Below are 25,299 nucleotides of genomic sequence, written 5' to 3' on the forward strand. Positions count from 1 at the left end.
AAAATGGAAACATCTGTTACAGGCTCGGATTTAATAACATTAATAGCTTTTTGATGGGCATTTCCATCTGTAATACATGCAAAAATTTAAAGTGAATTCATTGTGTATAGAGCAATATTAGTGTTTAAAACATAAAAACATATTTGTAGCATTATTATTATTATTATTGACTCTCTGCACTCACGTTTTTTAATATAAATAATAAAATCTAAAGCTTACTCAGGATGCTTTAGATCTTCACTAGATCTGATTGACACATTAAAAAACGAGAGTACAGGTTTTAAATGGCTCCAGTTGTCTTGGATAATTAACATGAACTCTCTATGGAGTGCGTAAACACTGAACTGCATAAACAGTGAGTAGATAATAAGATTTTAAGGCATCACCTGAATCTCTAAAATAGGCTGACATATTTGTTCAAATGAAGGATTGCTAAATCTGCCCAGAGTCCTTCTGCTGTTCTGGATTAATCACCATCCATATGCTTTCAGATCTGCTTGGTAACACCGCAAATTATTGATATTCTGTAAGACAATTCTTTTTTAATTAAGAAATATTTAAATTCCATAACTCTTGTTATCAGGAGTTCAAATTAGAACATAAAACTTTTAATTATTCTTTTACTTACTCCATGTCAAGCTGTATCAATCTACACGTCTGACACCTCTCTTTCACACTGCTGTTCTAATTTTGTGTTGTAGGTATTTAGCTGTCACTGTTAGCCAGAGTCTTTTGCAAGGTTTACTTCCTAGATCGCCTGTCATACCTATTTGCAGCAGCAGCACACACGCTCAAACCCTGTCCTTTGTTTATATAAATGCAGCACATATTTACACTCCATCTCCCCTCTTCTCCATTACTTACTCTTTCTCCTCACTGTTCTTTCTGCTTTGTTGACTTTTCATTTATGCCTCTTCCTGTCTGAGTGCCTCCTGACCTTTAACAAACAACACACACACACGCGCACGCAAATGCATGATGCAGGACGGAAAAGGATGAATATAGCGATTTGTAAAGGTTATCTGCCCCACAGCTATTAACAGTTAACTCTATAATAGTTTTATTTTGGATAGAGAATGATCAAGTCCCAAGAGAGAGAATGGGCTGAAGTATGGTCATTGCTCATACACTTTGCTTTATCATTGTTGATGTAGCTGCATTTGATGTCAACTGTGACATTTACATGATATTGCATTTCTACTCCTGTCCATGTATGTTTCTGTGAAATGTAGTGAGCTAGACATTTTGGAAATTATTGACACGCACTTGTCACAGACTTCTCACGCCCTGTGAGTTTCTTATCGTTTTCTAGTGTATCATACAGTACTATATGCATGTATTTTGTGCAGACACCAAATTTGCGGCACAAATTGACAATCTTATGTAAACAATGTCTGAATGTAAATGTATTCAAATGGATGAATGGACACAGGCACACACAGTGCTGGCCATACAGTACATCTGGAAAGTATTCACGGCGCTTCACGTTTTCCACAATTTGGTATGTTACAGCTATTCCAAAATTAATTAAATTAATTTTCTTTTTCCTCAAAATTCTACACACAACACAAACACACAAAAGCTTTTTTGAGCTTTTTGCAATTTATTAAAAAAATAAAAATAAAACATCACATGTACATAAGTGTTCATAGCCTTTGCTCAATACTTTGTTGATGCACCTTTGGCAGCAATTACAGCCTCAAGTCTTTTTGAATATGATGCCACAAGCTTGGCACGCCTATCATTGGGCAGTTTTGCCCATTCCTCTTTGCAACACCTGGGCCACTCAGTGACAGTCACAGAGCTGTCTTGAAGCCACTGCTTTGATATCTTGGTTTTGTGCTTCGGGTCCTTGTCCTGCTGAAAGATGAAACGTTGCCCCAGTCTGAGGTCAAGAGCGCCTGGAGCAGGTTTTCATCCAGGATGTCTCTGTACATTTCTGCATTTATCTTTCCCTCTATCGTAACTAGTCTCATAGTTCCTCTTGCTGAAAAACATCCCCACAGCATGATGCTGCTAAAACCATGCTTCACTGTAAGGATGGTATTGGCCTGGTGATGGGTGGTGCCTAGTTTCCTCCAAACATGACACCAGAGAGTTCAATGTTTGTCTCATCAGACTTCATGCTTGGTTTCTGCTCTGACATGCACTGTCATCTGTGGCACCTTATATAGACAGGTGTGTACCTTTCCAAATCAATAAACTGAATTTACCACAGGTAGACTCTAGTTAAGCTGCAGAAACATCTCAAGGATCAGTGGAAACAGGATGGACGTGAGCTCAATTCTGAGCTTCATGGCAAAGACTGTGAATGCTTATGTACATGTGATTCTTAGTCTTTTATTTTTAATAAATTTGCAAGAATCTCAAAGAAAAAAAAAATCACATTGTCATTATGGGGTGTTGTGTGTAGAATTTTGAAGAAAACAAATTAATTTAATCCATTTTGGAATAAGGCTGTAACATAACAAAATGTGGAAAAAGTAAATACTTTCCAGATGCACTGTATCTTTGTTCTTGTCTCAGAAAGAATGTAAACACATACACTGATCAGACATAACATTATGACCATCTTCCTAATATTGTGTAGGTCTCCCTTGTGCCTCCAAAACAGTTGTGACTCATCAGAGAATGGACATGGTCCTTCTGAGGGTGTCCTGTGGTGTCTGGTAATAGAATGTTGTTAGTGGGGGCCTTTGGGTCCTATGGGTTGAGGGGAAGGGCCATATTTGGAGGCCAGGTCAACACCTTGTGCTGTTCTTCATGTTGTTTTGGAGTTGTTCCTAAACCGTTTTTGTGTGTGTCTGTGTCAGGCTGCATCCTGCTGGGGATGGCTGCTGCTACCAGGGAGTGTCACTGGTATTGGGTGGGGGTGCCTGGTCTGGTTTAGGTGGGTGCTACATGTCTAAGTAACATCCACACCGAGGCCAGGTCCAAAAGTTTCCCCGCAGAACACTGTATTGTATTGTCACAAGATGGTCAATGTTATTTACTTGTATAACCACTGTCAGTGGGTATAATGTCATGCCTGGTCGGTGTGTATTCATCTTGATACTAATAGCATGATAATGGAAAAAACACTATTGTATATTATTATATAGATGATGACATTTTTAACTGAACTAATCGTTTATGATACTAAATATGTTTGTAACAAGCCACACAGGCATATTTATATGATCTACGCAAGTAAATTCACAACAAGCTAATTAATGTAAAATGTAGCTTGTGAATACAATGGCTTAACTGCTATACAATGCAATTGCTTTTATTTACCAGTCTGATTCCTTTGCACATACATCATTTTATATATTATTAAAAGGCAAACAGACTTGATGTTGCGGCCTCATTTGCAGACAATGCAATCTTAAAAAAACGTACAAACACAAAACTAATCCATCAGATTAATTGAAGCAGTAGCTGACTGCAGTTGTACCAGACAGCTCCCAGCATGTACCTGCCTAAATTTATTCAGCCTTTGCAAGCCTATTTAAAATAAAGGAAATGTGCGTGTCAGCATGCGGTGCAGTAAAATTACACCAGTGATTGTATAATAGTTTTGTTCCAAGAAATGTGAACAAGTGTTTGTTTGACTAACACTGACTAAGGGTGGGTCTGCTGATTTATTTGTTCCAATTTTTTCTATTATCGAAAAACTTAATGAAGACCAAAAACAAAAAAGTAAATTACCACTGGTGACATGATTCCCTTTTATGGTGTATATGGGCAGTGTTTTTATTTTGAGTAACCCCACTTATACTATCTTGTTGTCATAAATGGTCAGCTGAATATAGTATCCTTCCTAAAAAATAATCACTAAAATGTATGATCCCCTGTTTTTTTTAGAAAATGTTTAATCTTTGTAGTTTATAAAAACAAAAAACTTATCTCTCCTTGTATGTATGAATTTATTGAGTATAAACTAATTAGCTTAATACATTATTTGAGAGAATGACAATTCCCCAATATTGCTGGTTTCATTTGATGATAGTAACTAAAGCATGAAGTACTGACAGTCTTCTGCTTTAGCAATTGGTCTATAGTGCTTTATGAATGCATTAGTTTGATTTTATTAATAAAGTATATAATAGATCAAGTTCGTACTGTTTCAATTCTGATCACCAACATCTTGTCATCAATTCAGTTGTGCTTTATTTTGAATTAAGCTTTTATATATCGACTCACTGTCTATGTAGTATTAATAAAATATATCTAAATGATCACATCACACCTCACCACTGTCTCAAAGTGCAGATGCACACCTTAAAGCTGAACCTTAAGGACACAGTTTGTGTCAGTATTGTGAAGCACTGGAAGTGCCCATACATGTATGTAATATGAATTAGATATGCTGTGGATCGGTTAAGGTTATCTTTCGATTCTGTAGCTAAACGTTTTGTCAGCCTTCTCTTGCCTCATGTTTTTTAAAGCATGTGGAAGCACCAAGACAGAAGCATTGTACGCTAGCGTCCTTCATATGTTATATCACTGTCTTTACTAAATAGTTTGTCTCATCTCATTGTCATTTAAACAAACGTGAAACAGAACTTTTCCAACACAATATGTGACTGTACAGCACTTATGATAAGGCTAAGCTTATTTACAAGTGTATAAGTTGATTTAAATGGGTAACTGTGATAGATTCAGTCTGGGAGAGAGCGTGCAGATTACAGTGTGACTGTTGAGTTACTACTAGAGCCACTTCCATATACTTATTTCTAATGAACACTCACTTTCCTTACTCAGACAAATTCTCCCCAGTATCTTCGGCAAACATACGGTATACTTCCTTACAGAATTGGAGCATACATATGCTTAGTTAGACATACTTAAACATGCACACTCTCAGCACTGCACAATAATGAATGAATCTCCTGCATTCTAATCCATCAGATTAATTGAAAGAGCTCAGCCAAGGATCGAGGAATGTCTCGTTGCTCAAGCACAGCTCTTGCTCAGACTTATGTTGATGTAAAATGGAGCGGACAGTGCCTTAAAAAGTGGTAAAAAAGTAAGGTGTGATTCTTTCTAGTGTTGACAGAAAGACCTCACCCCTGGACACTTATCCAATCATTAATGTGTGAGATCAGAAGCTTTTCCAGAGTTATTTTGTGATGTTGTTTGTAATTTATTTTTTCACCACCCAATTTCCTTCAACCTGCCTCATCTACTCACAGTGTACTTGACTTGGCAATCATTTCCTAGAGTGACTGTTAAACAAGCTCATGAAAAAGGGGACTGAGCTTTTCTCATTCAATTATGACTTTGCAGCATGCTGCTGCTTAGGCGTTTACGGAAAGAAGCTTTAAAAGTTCGACGTCATGCAGCTACAGGCAGCTACATATTTTCTCTATACTAGTTATGAGCCATACGTTTGGAATCTGTGTAAGTCAGGCCATTGAATAATGTACTTCATCTTGAGCACACGTCTAACTTCCTTATTTCATAAGATTGTGAGAGTTGATTTAACTTCCTCATGAGTGAATTCATGTTCTCATGATTGGCTGCAGTTTATGCTTTAGACAATGACACAATATGATGAGTGTTTTCAAGATTTTGTCCATCGTCACCCACATTTATTTCAGGACTGTTGTCCTAAGGGGCCCTGACCATGGTTAATGTACCTTTACTAGTACCCCTTCTGGACCAAAGTGTACATCGGGACTTGCAAAACGGCTAAGTTCAATTTATTTTCAGCTAACAAGGTATATAAGGCTATACATGATCACATTATTACTGAATAGGCCCTGCTTTTGCCTGAAGAGAATTTCCTTGACTTCATCGAGTTGCACTTGCCATTTCACATATGTATATATATGAACGATCTCTCACCAACTTCTCATAAAGCATAACCAAAACAATATGCATAGTGCTAATAAAGAGCCTTGATTTGTCAGTCAACAAGGAAAGCTTCTTGCTAACAATTTAAATAAACCCAGCTAATGCAGAATATCAGGTTCGTGTTGAAAACAAAAGGATCTGTTTCTGCCTTGGGCCTTTGTTGTCTTTATGTCGGCTTTCAAGTGCAAAAATTCTTCATTTCTCTCCAGTGAAGCAAGAACAAGCTGTCCACCCTTTACTCCACCTCCTTTGTCATCCTCTATTCATGTTTCCATCCTTATTCTTGTCTGATAGGGAAAGAAATGAACACTGTGCTAGTCAAGTGGAAAATCAGACCGTAGATGTGCTCGCATACCTAGATACTAATAATCTGCAGGGATTCAAGCATGTGAAACTCACTGAAAGACTTCCGTCCCCTGTCTCTTCTTTGTGTCTCATTCCCACAAAGCCACCGCTTTGTCTCACTTTGTCCGACTTCTAGACTCTCCCCATGACTTGCAGACAGACGCCAGTCAAAGTTGGCCTCTGACATTTTATCATAGAAGCTTGCTTGTATGGAGTTGTCTTTATCGAGTCTGAACGGAGTATGCACTTAGCTCCATCATCAGTTCCTGCAAAAAAAACACATGTACTGAGGGATCTATTTGATAAATGTGAATGATTCTAGTCATAATCCCTCCTCTTACAGCGGCTGTGGCTCAGTAGGTAGAGCGGGTTGTCCACGAACCAGAGGGTTAGCGGTTCGATCCCCGGGACGTGCCACATGCCGAAGTGTCCTTGAGCAAGACACTGAACACCCAGTTGCTCCCAGTGCGTGGCACTGGTGTGTGAATGTGTGTATGCTTGTGTGAACGAATGGGTAGATGTGTCTGAGACTGTAAAGCGCTTTGAGTGCCAATAGGTAGAAAAGCGCTATATAAAAGCAAGGCCATTTACCATTTACCATTTACTTTACAGGTAGTCCTTGTAAAGTTAGGTGTTTTAAGTTTAGGAGATTGAATGACTAATAGTAATGGCTGTACCAGTTCCGGAAAGGCCATAGGCTAAAAGCCTTTGTTTGCTAGGGAATTCTTACCCTACATCTTCCTTACGTATCTACATCTTCCTTTTGTATTTCTGTGAGGTTTTCTGTCATGAGTCAGATTCACTGAATGGATGTGAATTGCTAGTTGCAGCTCATAATAGCCATATGCTCACGAGCAAGTACTTTTTAATGGGATTTGACGATTTCAGCTTGATAATAAAATATGATTAGTTTTCTTTTTCCCCATGTAGAATGACGAACTGTCTGCACATAACTCATACGACAGGTCTGAACCACTCGTGATTTTTGCACCTAAACGAAATTTCCTCATCTAATAGTAAATTCTAAGTTGCACATGCTCGATCTGTTCGTCTGAGCGATTCTTTAATGAGGCCTGTTGCCAGTCACAGTGTCAAATAAAAATGTTGAGCCTTCAGCAGCAGACGCTCTCTCTTCCCTGGCTTTTGCCCTGAGAGGCTCTTGAGAATTGGCTACCAATCAAAAATGTCTGAGTCTGACTGCGGCAGTACCAATTGCAGGTGGATGAATGGGAATCCAAATGAGCTGAAACCAGGATAATAAATCATTTTCTTTATTAAAGCAGACAATTTTAGATTTGTTGCTCATTTTGTGTACTAGTTTTGTGTTCTTAAAGATTTGAAAGCAGCATTAATGAGCAGTGGAAGTCTCGGGCTCGAGCTGCTACGCGTGTGAATGTTCCTCTGTTTTTTTTAGGCTGACCTCCTCACCCACTAAGTGATAAAGTAGCGACTCTGCACACCCACACACTACACAGGATAATTCTTCATGGCTCACCACACACACAAACACACATTCATGCCCTCTTGAGTTGACCTACACACAAACTCAAATAACAGGAGTGGCAAACACATAAAAGCATCTTGCAGCTTCCATGCAGCATAGACCTTGAAGAAACATTTACAGGAAAGTCTTTTGTTATTCTCCAGTGTCCACAATGATAAAGCAAAAGATAATTTTATGCCAGTCATTGCCATTTTGGCTACAGCTATGTCCAGGTTTCCTTCAGGGGCAGTCGTTTTAAAAGTTAGAGGGATATTTGGATATGTGATTTGCTAAATCACTGAAAAGAAGAAAACAAAAACATCTCTCCTGCTGGTATCAAATGCTGTCATTTTCTTTCTACTATCCCGATTTTCAGAAAATTGTTTGTTTTATCATGCTGATGCGTTATCTCTAACTTTAGCATTTCTTCTGATCTAACATTTTGTGTCTTGATTCAGTGAAGTTATCATAGTCAAGGGAAACACTGCAGATATGTTGGAGGGGAGATGAGATGAGCATAGTCCAGAGCATAATTCCTGTGTCCTTTATTTTTGTTCGCTAATTTTAGAAATTTATTGAGTATGTAACTGATTGCATTGTCACTTGAATATAATGTTAAACTAATGTGTCCTTTTTTTCACCTCTTTTTCCCACAGAGTTACATTCATGGCAGCAGCCAGGCTCAGTTTGTGGCAGAGTCTCACATCATCCTCCTTCTGAGTATCCTTTCATCAACTTGTTTGTGTTTCTTGTGTTGCAAAACACTAATCATCCAGAGCAATTTAACTGTCTGTGAAATGTGCAACAGCTCATCTTGGCAACAAATTCCTCTAATCCACTATTTGCTGACACACAGTCCCTTTTTTTACATGTGTGAAACAGCATTGAATTTGGCCTTATTACAGATTTCTTCTTCCAACACTGTGTGCGTTCTCCATAAGGAGACTGCCTCCTGGACTGCACAAATAGACAATATAAAGACAAGAGATTGTCCTCTTTTAACTTCTTCTTGCCTTATTTGTTCCAAATTCAACCTCTCATGATAGGATCTGTCTGTGTGTGTATTTGCTCGTTCGGCTTGTTTGGCAGCATAGATTTTTCTGTTTGTATTTGTCTACTTCCCTGTCTGCTTGTATACCTATGTGTACTTGCCCCGGTGCTTTTGTATGTGTGTGGGTAATGACACCGTTCATTGCTAGCTGTTGTGTCCGTCCCCATAGGAAATGGCAGGTCCAAGGTCGCACCTGCTGCAGAGCAATATTTGTTTGTCCATTCTCATGCGGTTTATTTTTTTATTTTCTGCCCGTCTGATTACATCTAAATGAAACACACACACACACACACACCTGCTGAAAGGCGAACACTTCTACCCTTGTTGTCTGTGCAGGTGGTGTAAACACAGTTTATGAGAGTCGCAGGAGTGGTTTCCCCAGGGATGTAACTGTGTTTAATTCCTAATATACACATACAAACATCATAAAACATCATCAAAACATCATGAACCATCAAAGCAGGTACCATATGAAGTTGCTATTCGATTTTAGATTTAAATAGAATCAACAACAAATAACAACAACCACATACAGTATATGTACAAATAAAAGAGTGCACTCTTTGTACAGTGAAATGTCACATTCCTAAAAACCCACATCTGTATATGTTTCATATTCATACCTATACCTCTGCAATGACGACAGCCGTGGCTGAAGAGATTATGTTTACAGTCTGTCCAAAAAATGCTAAAGAATGGCAACTGGACGTGTTTCTTGAAGACGGTTTGCCACTCATCAATGAAGCTTTTACAGTTCTGAAGAACCCTCTGGGGAGTTGAGGTTTAAAAAGGGTGTGGGTGTCAGAAACTCCCATGACTAGTGTCTCTTTGACCCTGTCAGCCAGTGCCAGCAGTGACTGTTTGACCCTTTGGAGAGAGAGGACAGGGTCAAACAGTCTCCTCCAGTGACAAGTACATATGTATCCGTTAACGGACACTACTCAAGCGAGTTTCTAAAAGGTAACACCCACACATGTGATTATTTAAACCCCAACTCCCCATCAGTCCTCCTTTTCTCCAAGTCCAGTTGGCTTTCTTTAGTGTTTTTTGGATATACCATGACCTGGATGACTGAGAACCTTCACAGAAATGTTCACAGGTTGGTCATCCATACATCCTTGAAGAAATGTTCACTGGGGCTTAAGAATGAAGTGTGTAGACTTTGGAGGTCAGTGTTCATTTTTTTTGGACACAACCTAAGAATTCATGATCCATGATATAATTCTAATCAAATTTCACACAAATGTCTTCTATTTCCTCTGGTAGTTCGCATTGATTTTGCTCTCTGTTATGCTAGATTGTGTGTGGATCCAATACCCCTTGAATAATAACAAAAATAATAAACTATCATCATAATTTACAGCTCAATTTTCAAGCAATTTTACATCTTTATTAGTTTGGACTTGTTTTTAATGAGCTGATCAAGTAAAAAGCTTGCTGAGTAATTAGGTTTAAATCACAGAAGTATGACATTCAGAACCCAAAGTACAGGGTACAGGTCCAGCTGCACATTTCAACTAACATAAATACAATAAAATGTACTACCCTAGAAATGAAGAACCACATGAAGCTTCCAAAAAAGGCAGGAGTCAGACGATAATACAAATTTATTGAGTAGGTGAAAGTGCTTTAAGCAAGTGCGATCTATATAGAGACCAAAGTTTGATCGCTTCGTCAACGCTTTCACATTGACAGCCCACACACAGTCATCAAGATGGAAAAGACATCAGCTGCGCTATTTGTTAACGTCAGTAACATTCCTGTTTCGGATGTTGTATGTGAGCGTGGCTTTTCTCAGATGAACTTGATTAGCACTTTGAGCCACTGCGCTCTGCACACATCCACCATATCATATGTAGTCGTTTATGTTCAACGTGTTGTTTTCAGTAATGTGTTCTGTGCTTGTTCTGGGACCTGCGTCTGCCACCCTGACCTTTCGCTCTTATATGCACCTTCAGATTCGCAAACTAAGGCCTCGTCCACACGTACGAAAACGATCTTTTCCCCCTCCGTTTTCCCTGGCATCGTTTCAAGAATATCCGCGTCCACACGGATCCGTTTCAACACGACTGAAAACGCTACTTCATATTCCAGGCCTATAGGTGGCGCTGTTTCAGTTTCAGAAATTCACCAAAAACGGAGAGGAAGAGGCGGAGCATGCGCATAAAGCTTGAGCGCTGTTTACAAATCGGCTTTAGAAGAAACCAAACTCAAGGAGAAATGATATTTTGCCCTGGTAACCCTAATAGGCTCAATATCTTCTCCAGCAGGAACACGAGCATGTAGTCCGCCATTGTTGTTGATGTTGTTATGAGACGTCTCGCGGGATATAAGAGGGGTGTGGCGATGACATCATCGAAACGCACGTATGCGTTTTTCGCCGTCCACACGAGAGCTGCGTTTGCAAATTTTTCCACCCTGGGACCAGGTTTCAGAAAAGTGCGTTTTAGGGCAATGCGTTTACAGGATTCGTGTGGACGATCGGCCAAAACGATGCAAAACATCTGTGTTTAGACCAAAAAGCGTCTCCGTGTGGACGGGCCCTAAGTATTGAGCAAAAATCCCCACTGATAAACACAAGGTGTGAATTCTGACACTCTCACCACAACTTTCTGAAATATTTCTAAACCCAACCAGCAAGCTGCTCTATAGTTAATGTACTTCTTAGGTTTAACTGTAGTCTGTTTAAGGTAGCCTGCTTCACACATTTCTGATGTTCTGTTGCTGTAGACAGGTGTGATGTGCAATTCCTGCAGGCTCTGAGATAGGCTGTTTTTATAGTTACGCTTCAGTGCTGTTGCACGGTCTTATTGTACATGCTGATAGGTCTCTATTTGTTATCATGACTTTGTTCTTATAACCACCCAAACCAGCTTCTATGGTTCAGCTCCACTGCTGTACGTGGAGATATTGCTTGTGTTTGTGTGATGGCAGCTGTCTTTTATACCTCAGTTTCTGCTTTTTATCTTCCCATGTGACGGTCTCTGTTTGTGCATCAGGTTTCCTTCAGTTATGTGGATTTACATGCAGAGCATGTTATAGAGTGGAATCTGTAATTAGGTCCTAAGCCATGTGAAGCTGTGTCATTTAAGAACAGTTCAGGTGTTTTCCTTCTGCAAAATAGCTGTTGTTCCCAATAAAATGCTTATTATTACAAGTATAGCATAAGTAGGTAATGCACATAATGACAAAATAAACCAATCAGAACAGATCTTTCTAATGCACAATCAGAGTGAGTTTGTCATACAGTCTTGCCTGGCAGTGTGGTTTTCATCTTTGCAGCGATTATCTTTTCATTTGTAACATACAGTACCCTTTAGTATGGAGTCGGTGGTGCATGACAGTGTCTGTATACTTTTTTGCAAAAGTATGGACCTTTCCTGTTAATAAAAAAAAAGAAATGCTAAAAAGTTAGATACACTTTAACTGTTATAACACATTTACAAAACAACTCACAAATTAGAAGGTGCAGTATTGTGTAAAATTAAATAACAATATACACAGACACATTGTTGTTAGCAAAGCTACTTCAAGAGTTACATACTGAGGCAAAATAGTTCTAGTACAATCAATAAAATAAAAGTCACCAGGTTTTCCATTCCTTTTTATTTTCATTCAACTGCACGTCGCAAGATGCAAATACAGAACACAATTATGATGCATCAGAAGCACAAAGAGAAAAACACTATAAGAAAACGATGGTAAACAATTTAAGGATAACTATGTGAGTATGAATACATATATTTACAAAAAAATAACATAATATTTACACATAAAAAGATTGTACTGCATGAAATTTGTTCTATGTACTATGGAAGAAAAAGAAAGAAAACAATCTTGTTATGTCCCAGGAATATTAAGTGGTGCTGGCTACAGTGTGAAAAACCACGGAATAGAATTTCCTGCCATACACCAAAGAGAAAGTTTCTGACAGTTTGTATTTATTTTGTATTTTAAAAGCAAGGATGTGTCATCATTTAGTCCCCGTATGGTATATAAAGTGCATTTATGTTGGTGTTTACTCCAACCGTTATTTTGTTATGTTTGCAGAATGGACTAGACATACTGCGTGGGCTTTTTATAAAAAAAGAAAAAAAAAATCATTGAATTGGGAATCCATTATGATTTCCCTCCAAGGGTCAGGCACCTCTGCAATGTGCCTTTGCAGATTTAATAGTTCAAATAAAAATGTATTTAGTTTTGTGTTACTGTGCATCACTATGTGACTGTTGCCATCTCTGAACCAAACATAACACGACGTTGCCTGCATTTCTGTCAAAAACATCTTTTCTCTCTTTTCCCTTCCACTAGGGAGAATGACATTACTTGTTTTTTGTTGCAGTATATCCAACGTTACCTTCGGTCTCAACAAACCATGAAGGCACTTATTGATCTTATTGCAAGTCATCTAGGTATCTTTATATAATGCAAGTGTCTCGATTAATGTGACACACACTGAGCATTCACCAAGTTACTACTTCTAATCTGCTTGAAATCTGCTATGCACATGTATATCCATAAACATATCTGCTTTTAATGTGCTTTTCTGTAACTGCATTTGTGTGTCCAACACTGGGTCAGTATCTTCTCTTGTAGGCTAGTGTTTTGTTTCCTTGACAACCCTGTCCCAGATGCTGCAATCACCATGGGGATGGTACTGCTCAACGAAGCTGCCACCTCCAAGGGAGATGTGGGCAAGAGGAGAAGTAAGTAGAGAAGATTGTTTTAGCCAAGCCCTATTTCCTAATTTGTAGAAAAACCTCTACAAATGAGGAAGCATTTGCAGAGAGTCTGAACAAACTTTTTGTATATGTGTGGTGACATAGTTGCTCAAACCCCTGAGTAACTTTCATTCTTGTAACTCCCAGTTTGCTTGCATCAGCATCCATGTTTCTAAGAGCAGGTGCTGGAGATGGTAAAATACTTGCAGCAGGAACACACATCCTTTAGTGTTTTATTTTTTAGAGGCTGCTTTTAAATGAATCTGTGTTTTCATTCTTCATTTCAATTGAAGATGTTGGAAATATTTTAAATAACGCGGGATTTTATTTAATAAGGTGTGTGATGAATATGTCACACATTTGTCTTCCTCAGTGGCTAATTTATGCTATTGGCTCTTGTTTTTTTTTTTTTTGTTTCTATTTGTTACCACTTAGCTGTCCAGTAATCTTCAGGTTTTAAGTTTTTGAATCAAAAGCTAACACATCAACTGCCTACTATATTGATCCCATTAATAGGTGCTGTGATGAAGAGATAATCAGTGTTATTCACGTCACCTGTCAGTGGTCATAATGTTATGTGTGATCGGTGTATAATATACCCAAGGGAAACACAAAGCAAGATTAAAACCTTACATATTTTAATAATTTACACATAGACCAATATGGTTCAGGTATAAACTAGCAATAAAAACTGTCACAGTGCCACATGTATAGGTGTGCTTCTCAGTGACACCGACTGTGATACTAGTTAAAATTGAGGGATGACTAAATGCAGCCAAATGCAGAGAGGTCCTTGAAAAGTGCCGTTGGTTCACTTTTCAGCTGACCTGAAGCATACAGCCAAGGTAATGCTGGAATAGCATCACTCTGGATAGAACTGAAGATGACATGTCACACACACTTCATATCCAGTCTGACAGAGCTTCAGAAGATCTGCCAGGAAGGACACACACGCACATACACACGCACTCACACAATGCATGAATGAACAATTATTGCAGTCATTAGTGTGACGAGCATTTGCATAACTGTCAATTAGCTGGAGCAGCACTGAAATTGAGAAGCACTTGTTTGCTCTCAGGATAATGACTGAGATGACCCCTCACCTGCCCCATAACTGTCACTGAATACACAACTCTAATAGTGAGATATACCAGAAGGATGCACGATTGACTTGAGAATGCAAATACCTACCTTAGTAATTTCCTTCATGATATACTGTACCTTTATTCAAATGAACTTTAGTTATACTTGATCAGCTTTTCCAGTTAGATTGTCAAGATGAACCTAATTTGTCTACATAATCATTGAATGCACAGAAATTGCAAATGGCCTTCAGCTGGGTCTGTCTATGATCTGCCCAATAAACAGAAAAACATGCAAGTCAAAAAAAAAAAGCTAATTCCTCAATTGGCACTCGCATCTGCACTCATCTGCTTGAAATTAGCATCTGATTTACAACAGAAGCAACTAATTATGGAGCCACCAACTGCACAGTCTCCAAGTGAAGGAGATTTTTAATCACACGGCTTAGTTGTGGCCAGCAAGCTCAGAATAACTTTCCTTAGTGAGGGCTTACTTGAATGCTGTTAATGTAATGTTAAATAAATTGTAAACTACAAAGTGATCATCTGAGGGAATGGAATAATAAAGTGGCAGTGGATAGCAGCCATAAAAAGTGCAGGTCATACCTGAGCGGAAGGAATACATAATAAATGTGCAATATGCAATGCAATATTTTTTTTTTGTTTGCTTTTTACTCTTCTGCATATTTAATCTCTTCTCCTGAACATACAGTAATACCGTTAATTATCATCTCCTGTTGTTAATGTTAACCAAAATATCAGTTTCTTATTTTCTTCAGAACTTAAATAACAAACTCAGAACCTAAACATGAGTTCAACGAATGTACCTCTGAGAGTGCACTCTAATCCTTTTTTTTTTTTTTTTTAGTCTTTTTGAGGATCATTTGAAGGACCCAGTCATGATGAAAGCAACGTTTGTTATGTTCTTGTCAAATCATTTACTGAGAAAATGCTAAAAGGAAAATGTTAAAGGAGGCAAATCTGTAACTGTGACTAAACAGCTAGTTCTGCTTATTAGCTTTGCAAAAGATGAATGTGCTCAGCCCTTATATTATTATGATCTCGTAGGCTTTGATCAAATGGCCTCTTACCTTCTAATAAGTCTGCAAAATTGGGGCTGTGGAGAGGTGGGGAATTTCCCACACACAGGTGACCCTCATGAATACCTGCAGTTAGTTCAGTACAATACACAATCGGCCACACAAACAGTAAATCAGAAAGGTGGTCGCTGCTCTGATTGCATTTGAAAATGAGTGCTGGGTGACGCTCATCATTCTAGGCCAGCGTTTCTGAAACCAAGGCCCCCTTTTTTACATCGCTGGAGAACGGAGTGGACAGTCTTTATAAGTAAATGAAATGAAATGGTGTATGAAAACAGCTCATTTATGAATGTGGGGGATATTAATCAGAGTTACTACCCATAACCAACTTAACCATTTGTTCACCAAAATGACTTTAAAGAGAGCACAAAATGTTCTCTGTCATGCTCTTGCTAGCCTGCCAAGAAGAGTTTGTTAATCTTGGGTTATTAACTTTTGGGGTAAATTAACTGTAAATAAGCCAGGTAGCAAAACTGAATTATGAGTGAGGAACAGAAATGTAAGACAAAAGAAAATGGAGACAAAACACATTTATGTGTAAATACTGTTAATACTGCAACCTATGTACAAGAAACAGTGAGAATAATGAATGAAGAACTGTGCAATCACTGACAGGTGTTATGTAGTATAATAAGAGTGCATAAAAAAAAATCACTACCTTAAGGCTATTTTAATTTAACTGTGAAAAAGAAGATTTTTACTTATGTGACTGCAGTTGTGGCAATCTCAGAAGATGCTGTGGAGTGTGAATGTAGGACTGCTGGTGAGGGTTAGGGAGCAGACAGGCAGAGAGAGAACCTTGTAGCGGTCAAAAAAAAGCTAAGTCAATGATACATTCAGGTGAAGGTCTTTTAAAGGGAGTGTCCTTTTGTGAGTCCAATTTTCACACTCTGAAGGGCTGTTTCACATATGATGAGAAGCTTTCTCAGATTCACACATTCTTACATAGATTTACACATCTATCCCTGTTGCTCTCTCTGGCAAACTGATGTCTACAGCATAGTTTGGCACTTTCGTCCTTCTTCCAAGTGTTTTGGTCATTTTGTAGAATTATTAAGAGTTATTTAGTTGAATACACAAATACACCATGTTTTATCTTTCACCTATACTCACGTTTCTCTGTTAGAGCAGATGGTCCCTGACATTTCATGCTGAGGTTGTAATATAGTTCATCATGTCATAGGATGCCTTCATTTTAGAATGTACATTTGCATTTGTACATCGAGCAGCAATCTTCCAAACAGTCCTTAATATTTTACAAGAGTTTCTGTATAATCTCTAGATTATCAGAAGGGGGGTGGATGTTGGATGACCTGCACTGGTAATTACCTCAAACACATGGACACAGTTACACACACAAGTGGAATTTAATTAGAGCGAGTTTGATGGAAAAAGCAACTCAAGCAGGCTTTCAGCTGGGCTGCACACTCTAAAAAATCTAAAGGTAAAATAATCACTCATGAGTTCTCCTTGAGATGTTGCACCTTGGCAATTAAAATGATAATGACTTTATAACTACCTCTAAAGAGGGGTTTCAAAATTTCAGATTGATGAGGCATTCACACACACACAACTTCTCTTTCAGTCCTTAGTAATTCTTGTTTTTCTCAATATTCCTCTTCTGTTTGTCCACCACTACGATGTCCGGTTGGTTTTCCATGACCAGCTTGTCGGGCTGTATCTTGACGTCCTACAGGATCTTGGCTCAACCTCCACAACCTTCTGAGGTGTTTCCCATTTTGACCTTGAGACTTCCAGTCCACACTCTGCACGGATGTCTATAACTCAGCAACTTGTTTATGCCGTTCCATGTATGGCTTGCCTGCTGGCTTTGTACGTCCTGTTGCTATTTCCTATATTGTCTCTGGGGCGTCTTTGTACATGCAGCACCTTGGGTCATTCCTGGTGTGGTAGATCTCAGCTTCTATTGATTTTACTTAAAGCCCGTTCCTGTGCTGCCATGATTAGTGTCTGTGTGCTCTCTTTCCGTCCACCCTTTTTCCAATCACTTGTAGGAAATTTCTATGTCAGCCACTTTTGATATTTGCTGATGGTACATACCGTGCAGGGGTTTGTATTCCCATGGTGGTTCCTGCTCTTCTTTCTCCTCGTAAACACACAAACATGGTTCAAATAGTATTTTTTGCTTAGATATATATCTCACACACCACTGTCAGAGCAACATTCCTGCACATGGACCAACAAATTAAATAAGTGCTTTATAAAGGAGCATAGAGAATAGGCATCGGTCAGTAATAGAGGGAGGAATATGCTTGAAAGGTAGTGTAATCGCTGCATGTGGGTGTTAGATCCCTGGCATGTAGCTCCCATACTGCTGAGAGCAACCACAGGAAGTTATCTGCTGCTGCCATGAGAATCTGCATCAGAAACCACGGCACACACTCTGTTTCCCAGCAAGGGAGTTACCAAATGTGCAAATGGAGTTACAAAATCCTTGCATAATATTGGTGAATGGGGTGGTGTGAGCAGGAGGCGGAGGAGAGAATGGAATTAGAGCACAAGTCAGGAAAAGGGAGAAACTTTTGAGTCAAACAAAATTCAGCCATAATTATAGAACATGATCCCAAAATGCTGAGGATTATTTAACTCCTATGTCCTCTAGGGTAATACCGTAGTCTAATTATCTTGAAAGAATTGATTTAGTCAAAGAGTATTAAAAGAAAAATTAATGATCGGTCGTGTTTTTTAATTTGTTCTTTGGGTTATTAAAGTCATTTTTCAAAATTGTCTAAATGTAATGAAAACCACATCAGTCCATCATAAGGAACAACGCTAGTCTCAGTCACAATATACTAAACTAAAAATACTGGCACAGGTTGGCTTTTTCATTTACTTTTTAAAATTAATTTTTTTGGTTTGACAGTTCTGGCATTTAGCCGGATGAGTAACTGTTATGGTCTGCATGCACAACCTAATGTTAATGTTATTAAGTGAAAGTTTTTGGAGCCTGCACATGTACCACAATCAAAATATGCACGCATGAAAACACTTCTACTTTGCATTTGTTTCAAATTTTATTAAATCAATCACTTTTATTACAAATTACCATTGATGATAGTTAAATGTCTGACAAATGTAGATACATTTTAGAATATCTTATCCATCACTTTCTTTAACTTGATTGACAGCACCACTCGAGCTGTGTGAAATAATTTATCTCTGCGTTATTTGACAGTGTTGCAGAGAGGTCTTTGTGATGTTAGGAATGCTTGGATTCCTCCAATGGGACCCATAAATGTATGAGGTCAGGTGACTGGAGGAAAATCCCTGACAGTCAACAGTCCTTGGTCTTCTTTGGTCTTTAAAGCTTTGAGGTGTGTTTGGTTCTCATTGTGTGGCTACATTATAAATCCTTCTCCACAAGGATACAAAGATACAAAGCAGAGGGTGTAGCATGTCCCTGACAAACCAGGTTTCACTCTGTGGTATCTCTCTCCTGTGTGCCTCATACACTGATTCTGTTACTGCCACAACTGTGATTTATGAATAAATAGGATTTGTTTTCCATCCGTTATGAAACGCTGTCTTGGACTACCCCAAGAATGTGGCCTTGTTTTTCTCCTGAGAATCAGTTTAGAGGCAGATAATCATCTTTTGAGAGGAATAGCTTTTTTACTACTGTAGTATATATGGTCCATGTGATACTTTAAATTTGATTGGTCAGTCATTTGTCTTATATTTTTGAGATGTTTGATCAGTGATCCGAATATTGTGTAGGTCTCATGCCTCCAAAACAGTTGCGACTCTTCAGAGAATGGACATGGGCCTTCTGAGGGTGTCCTGTTGTGTCTGGTAACAAAATGTTGTTAGTGGGGGTCTTTGGGTCCTATGGATTGAGGGGAGGGGCCTCTGTGGATCATCCCACAAATACTTTAGTTTGGGATCTAGTGAATTTGGAGGCCAGGTCAACACCATGTGCTGGTCTTCATGTTTTTTTTAGTTGTTCCTAAACTGTTTTTGTGTGTGTGTCTGTGTCAGGCTGCATCCTGCTGGGGATGGCTGCTGCCATCAAGGAGTGTCATTGCTATGGGGTGGGGGTGACTGGTCTGGTCTAGGTGGGTGCTACATGTCTCAGTAACATCCACATGAATGTCAGGTTGAAAAGTTTCCCAGCAGAATATTGACTTGTCACAAGATGGTTAACGCTATTTCCTTCTTTAGTGGTCAGTGGTCATAATGTTGTTGTACAGTTATCAGAAAGATGGAATCAAACTCATTCTATAGAAGGCTGTCTTCCATTTTAAGTCTATGTGACCGGATAGAAATAATGCATGGATTTTATATACAGTATACGTTCTGTTGCTGTGTTGTTAAGGGTTGAAAGGTTAGAATAAGGCTTATGATGTACATACTGTAGCATCTTTGTTGCTAGTATTTCATTTTTGTTGAAGAAACAGGTTACCAGAAGATGTTGAGTCCTTAAGTCAAAAACAGCAAAGAGGTTTTCTGTCTGAGTTCTGGGTTAAAACAATGACTTCCTTGTGACTGTATCTGCAGACTGAGTCACGTCTTGCCATCTGCAGCTTGTTGCTAATCAAAGAATAAACTGTGAAGACCTGTTTAGCATCACAATCTATTCATATTTGTCCTCCTAATGAGATAGGCTTAACTTAATATGTTTATTGGCTTCCTCCTCCTCAGGAAATGCACATTTATTTTTACCATGCCAATATATTTTGATTTGAATTCAGCCAAGTCATATAGTCAAAGGAGGGATTACCACCTTTGTCACTGAGGGAAATCACTCAGCTTAAAGAACTTGTCATTTGGCCAAGGTCGTAAATCACTTAGCATATTAGCATGCTTAGCGTGTGAGCGTAGGGGAGTGTCATTATCCATGGATGCATACTAACATCTCTCAGTCATAATTAATGAGCTAAGGGAAATACATTCCTGTATGCTTAATGAAGATACGCAGACGCTCTGATGCTCACATTCACATACTGTACGTAGACGTGGCAAACCAGGAACCGCCAGGGCATGAGGGCTCTCCAGAGAGACACACTCTCAAATATGTATGGCTCTCAATTAAGTCACTCAAAGTCTGTGTAACACAGGTTTGTAATAGAATACTTGTCAAGACATTGTCTTTAATTTGATATGGGTAACCTTTATTTAACCATAAAACTGGCCTCTTACCTGCCAGGAATAATCTGGGAGGAGTTAAGATTGAACAGGGATGAGAACAATACATGCATGCATCACAGACAGGTTTAAAACATAGACTTTCTGAAATTCAAATGTCATTGTTTCAAAAACTCCTTGGATGGATTTTTTTCCTTCTTGTTTTTCTTTCGCGTTATTTCGTGCATCCTGTTACGAGTCTCGCGAGACTTCGCTACGATGTTAGTCCAGGTGCGAGGAAGATCCAAAACTGCACCTGGTCACAGTTGCATTTTTTGCACAACTTGCAACATTCGTTCTGTGGAATTATTTTTCATAACTGCACAACATTGTTTCTAAACGGAAATATCTCAAACTGAAGGAAACCGAATCAGGACATTGTGAACTGAAATCAAATCAGTAAATCAGCAGCAATATCCAGCCCTGTTAAAGACCACACACGTGGAGAACACGCAAACCACTGGAACCCAGTGCACACACACACAAATTGACACTAGGAAGCCATCTAACATTTTCCCACACATATCTTTTGTTCTGACTCTCTCTCTCTCTCTCTCTCTCTCTCTCTCTCTCTCTCTCTCTCTCTCTCTCTCTCTCTCTCTCTCTCTCTCTCTCTGTGTCTTTTCCTTCCTTATATACACACACACACAGAGTGAGAACAGGAAGAAGACTATTTAGTCTCCAGGAGAGGTACTCATCCTAATCCCTGATTAACAATATCAGTCGGTGGTGACAGTTTAATTTAACACAGTGCTTCTCAAGGATTAGCCGCTGCATGAGGGCGTGCGCGCACACTCATACGCCCACACATAAAGACACACACAATTCCCCTGGAGATTAAAGATCACGCTTCTATATATTTCACTTTTCAATAGCCACTGAGGAAATAAGATGATATTGGCTTCAAATGTAATTTTCTGCAACATCCAGAACGTTGCATCATCAGCATCACACAAGTTGAATTATTGTGTACTAAATAAAGTTGACTGTTTAATATTCTGTATATATAATATGCACTTTTTTTTTTCATAAGAACCAGATAGGGTTTTTGGTTCCAGTCCTACAAGCATTTCGGCAAATCCTGGAATTTGTTTCATCATTCAAGTGTGTGTGTAGGCCTGTCTAGGTGCTTACATATGCATTTTTCATCTCCCAACATGAAGAGAGGAGGATGCATACAGCATGTACCCTGTCCATGTCTAAAGCCTTTGAACAGAGTTGCATCAGCAGCTATAAAGTGTGTGGATGATTGAAATGAGTTCCTTTCGCCAGTAAACAAATATTCTCACGAGCCGTTGCCTAATGAATATTGGTCATATATCAGGCTTTCTATAGGCCCCTTAACAAATTCAAAAGCATCAAATGTAGTTATAGTAACTTCAGCTTTAGAGATGTTACTACTTCTTCATGTACATTTGTTTTTACCTTAATGTTGTTCAGGCACTGCTCCTCTATTCAACAATTTACCGTTTGTACGTTTGTCTCCTTGCAGTCATCTGCCTGGTTGGTCTTGGCCTTGTGGTGTTTTTCTTCAGTTTCCTGCTGTCCATCTTCAGGTCCAAGTACCATGGATACCCCTACAGGTAACCATAGTAACCATACTCTGACTCCGTGCAGATACCTTCATTCCAGCTTACTTGACAGATATTCAAACACAATATACTGGCGCACAATGAATCTCAAAGTCAATGAAGTTGACGTAAAATCACTTCAGAGTTATTGCAGACCCAGTGCAGAAATACAGGCCAAAACAGGATTCATCCGTTCACGTTATTCCTTTGATTTAAAGACGGCTGTTCGATTGGAAACACTGTCCAAAATGTACAAGACATGGAGCCAAAGTGGTCTCTCTAGAGAGCAGCCTTGCAGCTACAGCTTCAAGAGAGTTTTTCAGTGTGACTTTGGGGCCACACAGTGTGTCTTTTTTCCGTCTGAGGTCATCTGTTCTCGCCGTTCATTAGAAATCCTGGATCAGTCATGGATGTTTTCTAAAGGTTGTCATGTAGTGAATGTGTTTGGGCACCAAAGCCCTGTAGCTTAGTGAGCCAGAACAGCAGCAATTTGGTCCCACTTTGAGCTAAAGGTCAACCACTACATAAAAATAAGATTTAATGTGTGACAGAAAATACAAGTCTGCCATGTCTGGCTCCAGTTCACCCCACTTGAACAGCTGTAGGGTATTACAGCGCATTACACAAAACCCCAAGCTGCACAAACTCACCTCTGTCATGGTGCCTGGACCCTGCTGTGACCCGTGGCTTGAAATGGGAACAAACTGGAGTGTTCCAGTTCAGTGGAGGGATTTAAAATCTGATAATTATTGGAGTCTTAAATGTATTAATGGAAGGATTCCTTGTGATATGACGTGCATAAAACCTTTTCATTCTATAATTTCCAAGGTTCCTGTAATTTGGGACAAATTATTTGGAAAATGAGTCTCTTGCAAGAAAATGTTAAAAATTTAAAAGTTAACCAATTATTCATTTCTTATTTTATTTTTCATATAAGTTAAACGTATGCCTGTGGAAGAGCACAGCCTGAGAAGGACAGCATGTAGATGCTTTTTTTTTTTTATTTATTTATTTTTTTTGCTATACTGATAAAACAATAATAGTCTATAAAAATCAACCCATGAAGAAGCAGCCAGTAACCTGAAAGTCTGTAAAGCAGATTGATTAGAATCAGCTTCCTCTGCTGTTTTTGAGCTCCACATATAATGACGTTTCATTTGCAGTCATTTACATTTGACTGTGACTTCCTATCCATTATTTAAGTGTATGTTTTGAATGGCCTGTCGAAGCGTTTAGGGGGAAGTCTGCTAGTCCTTTTTGATAAACACATCTCAAGCAAAACATTTCAGCAATCATGTCTCATAAACATGGTGTGAACTCATAATTTTCTAGCTAGATAATCAGAGACAGTCACGTTTTTTTGTTTGCACTGTGCAAAAAAATAAATAAAGTTAAAGAAAATGTGCAGCCAGAACTATAAATATGATATGCCTTGCCTTTTTTTTTCATATATATATATTCTCACTTGTTTCTCTCACATTCCCCCTCGTCTCCTCTACTCCTAATCCTCTTGTGTCTCACAGCTTCCTTATTAAGTGAAGAAAGACGGGAGTGGAGGATGATGGTGACAAGACGGTTGGTGAGGAGTGAAGAAGATATTTGAAGAGGCGGAGGCAGTATCACTGTTGAGTCTGAAGGGCCTGGTGGGGTTTCATTTTGTGCTTTCTTTTTTTTTTTTATGTACTACTAGCATCAAATCTTCAGATTGAATAAAAACTAAATTGATTCTTCGCACACTGGAAAATAAAGGTGTTTCTCTGTATTGTGTTTTTATGGTTCTTTTCAAATATTCAGTGTGCTTAGATACGCTCACTGCTGGTTGTAGTAAGCTGAGGCATTTTTAACTTGTTTATACATTTACTGAAGCGTGTTGATAGGAAAGCTTAATACAAAGGCGGCGACATCTCTGGAAGTGCAGTCTCTCCAAGGACTACTGTTGAATATTGTTGTTTGTGTACATTATTCTGCTTGTGGAGACGCACTTTAGCATGATGATGGTGTTAAATCTCGTAAGCGCTCTCTCAAAATGCGACGAGCTCTTAATACGTTTTGGCTAATATTCATGACTCACACGGTAAACGATTCATTGATTTATACAGGCACGCATGCACAAATACAGTATTGTCTTACTGAAGTGGTGGTTTCCTATGATTTTTCACACTGCCTCTGGCTTCACCCAGCCTTTGGTGCCAAACTGTGAGAGTGTGATTCATTTTATTGGAACAGGATGGTGTGTTTTTTCCCTCTTTTCAATCCTCTAATCCCACAGAGAGTTCATATTGCATGTATCCGCAAAATATTTACTTCCAAACTCTCTCGGCCCCGTATCATCACCTGACAGCTAAATTACAGCTGGTGTTAGGCAGCTGAAACCGGCGGGATGAGTCCAGGGAAAGGCGGCGATCGTGGTTTGCAAACATTAACGGCAAAAGCAAAAGGCGAGACGTGTGTGTCGAACAAAAATAATCTTGCATTAAACTAACAGTCACTCTTTCGCGCGTTGACGCCGAAGTCAAAACACTGGTGCAAAATAGCAGCACATGAACTCGCACAAGACTGTGAGAGGTGTAACATTTCTTGCAGAATGTGGGAGGCATAGGTCATGAGGAGAACACATACATCATTTTCTTCTTGTTCTAATTTTCACTTGTGGACAGCCCACTAAAACACTGAGTGGGCTGAGCGTTGCGATCATTTATGTAACCTGCTCTGCGTGGGCGCCTGCGCACGGGAATGGCAACTGTAGACAGAACAATCTAGAAAAAAAAGTCATAAAAATACTCCCAGTCTTGTCTATTTTTATTTTAAACCACTGGAAAACCATTGTGTCCCTATATTTGTGCGAACTGGTCCTACTGAGGCACTGACACACAGTAGTAAGAATGGTGATATAACTGTAGTAACACCTGCTCTATTTATGCTTGCAGGAAAATAACTTCCTCGTTTGGAGTGAGTAT

At 39.0% G+C, this 25,299-nt stretch overlaps 1 protein-coding gene across 1 annotated transcript in view; it reads left to right on the forward strand.

Annotated features, from left to right (window-relative positions):
- Positions 1 to 24,985, forward strand: part of LOC311496762 (dolichyl-diphosphooligosaccharide--protein glycosyltransferase subunit TUSC3) — a 66,166-nt gene extending 41,181 nt beyond the window's left edge. Inside the window, exons 7-10 of the mRNA XM_084556734.1 lie at positions 8,326 to 8,389; positions 13,352 to 13,426; positions 22,264 to 22,354; positions 23,866 to 24,985. Coding sequence (XP_084412860.1) covers positions 8,326 to 8,389; positions 13,352 to 13,426; positions 22,264 to 22,354; positions 23,866 to 23,881 — 246 coding nt within the window. The 3' untranslated portion in view covers positions 23,882 to 24,985. The remainder of the gene's footprint in view (positions 1 to 8,325; positions 8,390 to 13,351; positions 13,427 to 22,263; positions 22,355 to 23,865) is intronic.
- The last annotated feature ends 314 nt before the right edge of the window (positions 24,986 to 25,299 follow it).

This window comes from Chelon labrosus (assembly GCF_963514085.1).
Source record: "Chelon labrosus genome assembly, chromosome: 2".
In the NCBI taxonomy this organism is placed as follows: domain Eukaryota; kingdom Metazoa; phylum Chordata; class Actinopteri; order Mugiliformes; family Mugilidae; genus Chelon; species Chelon labrosus.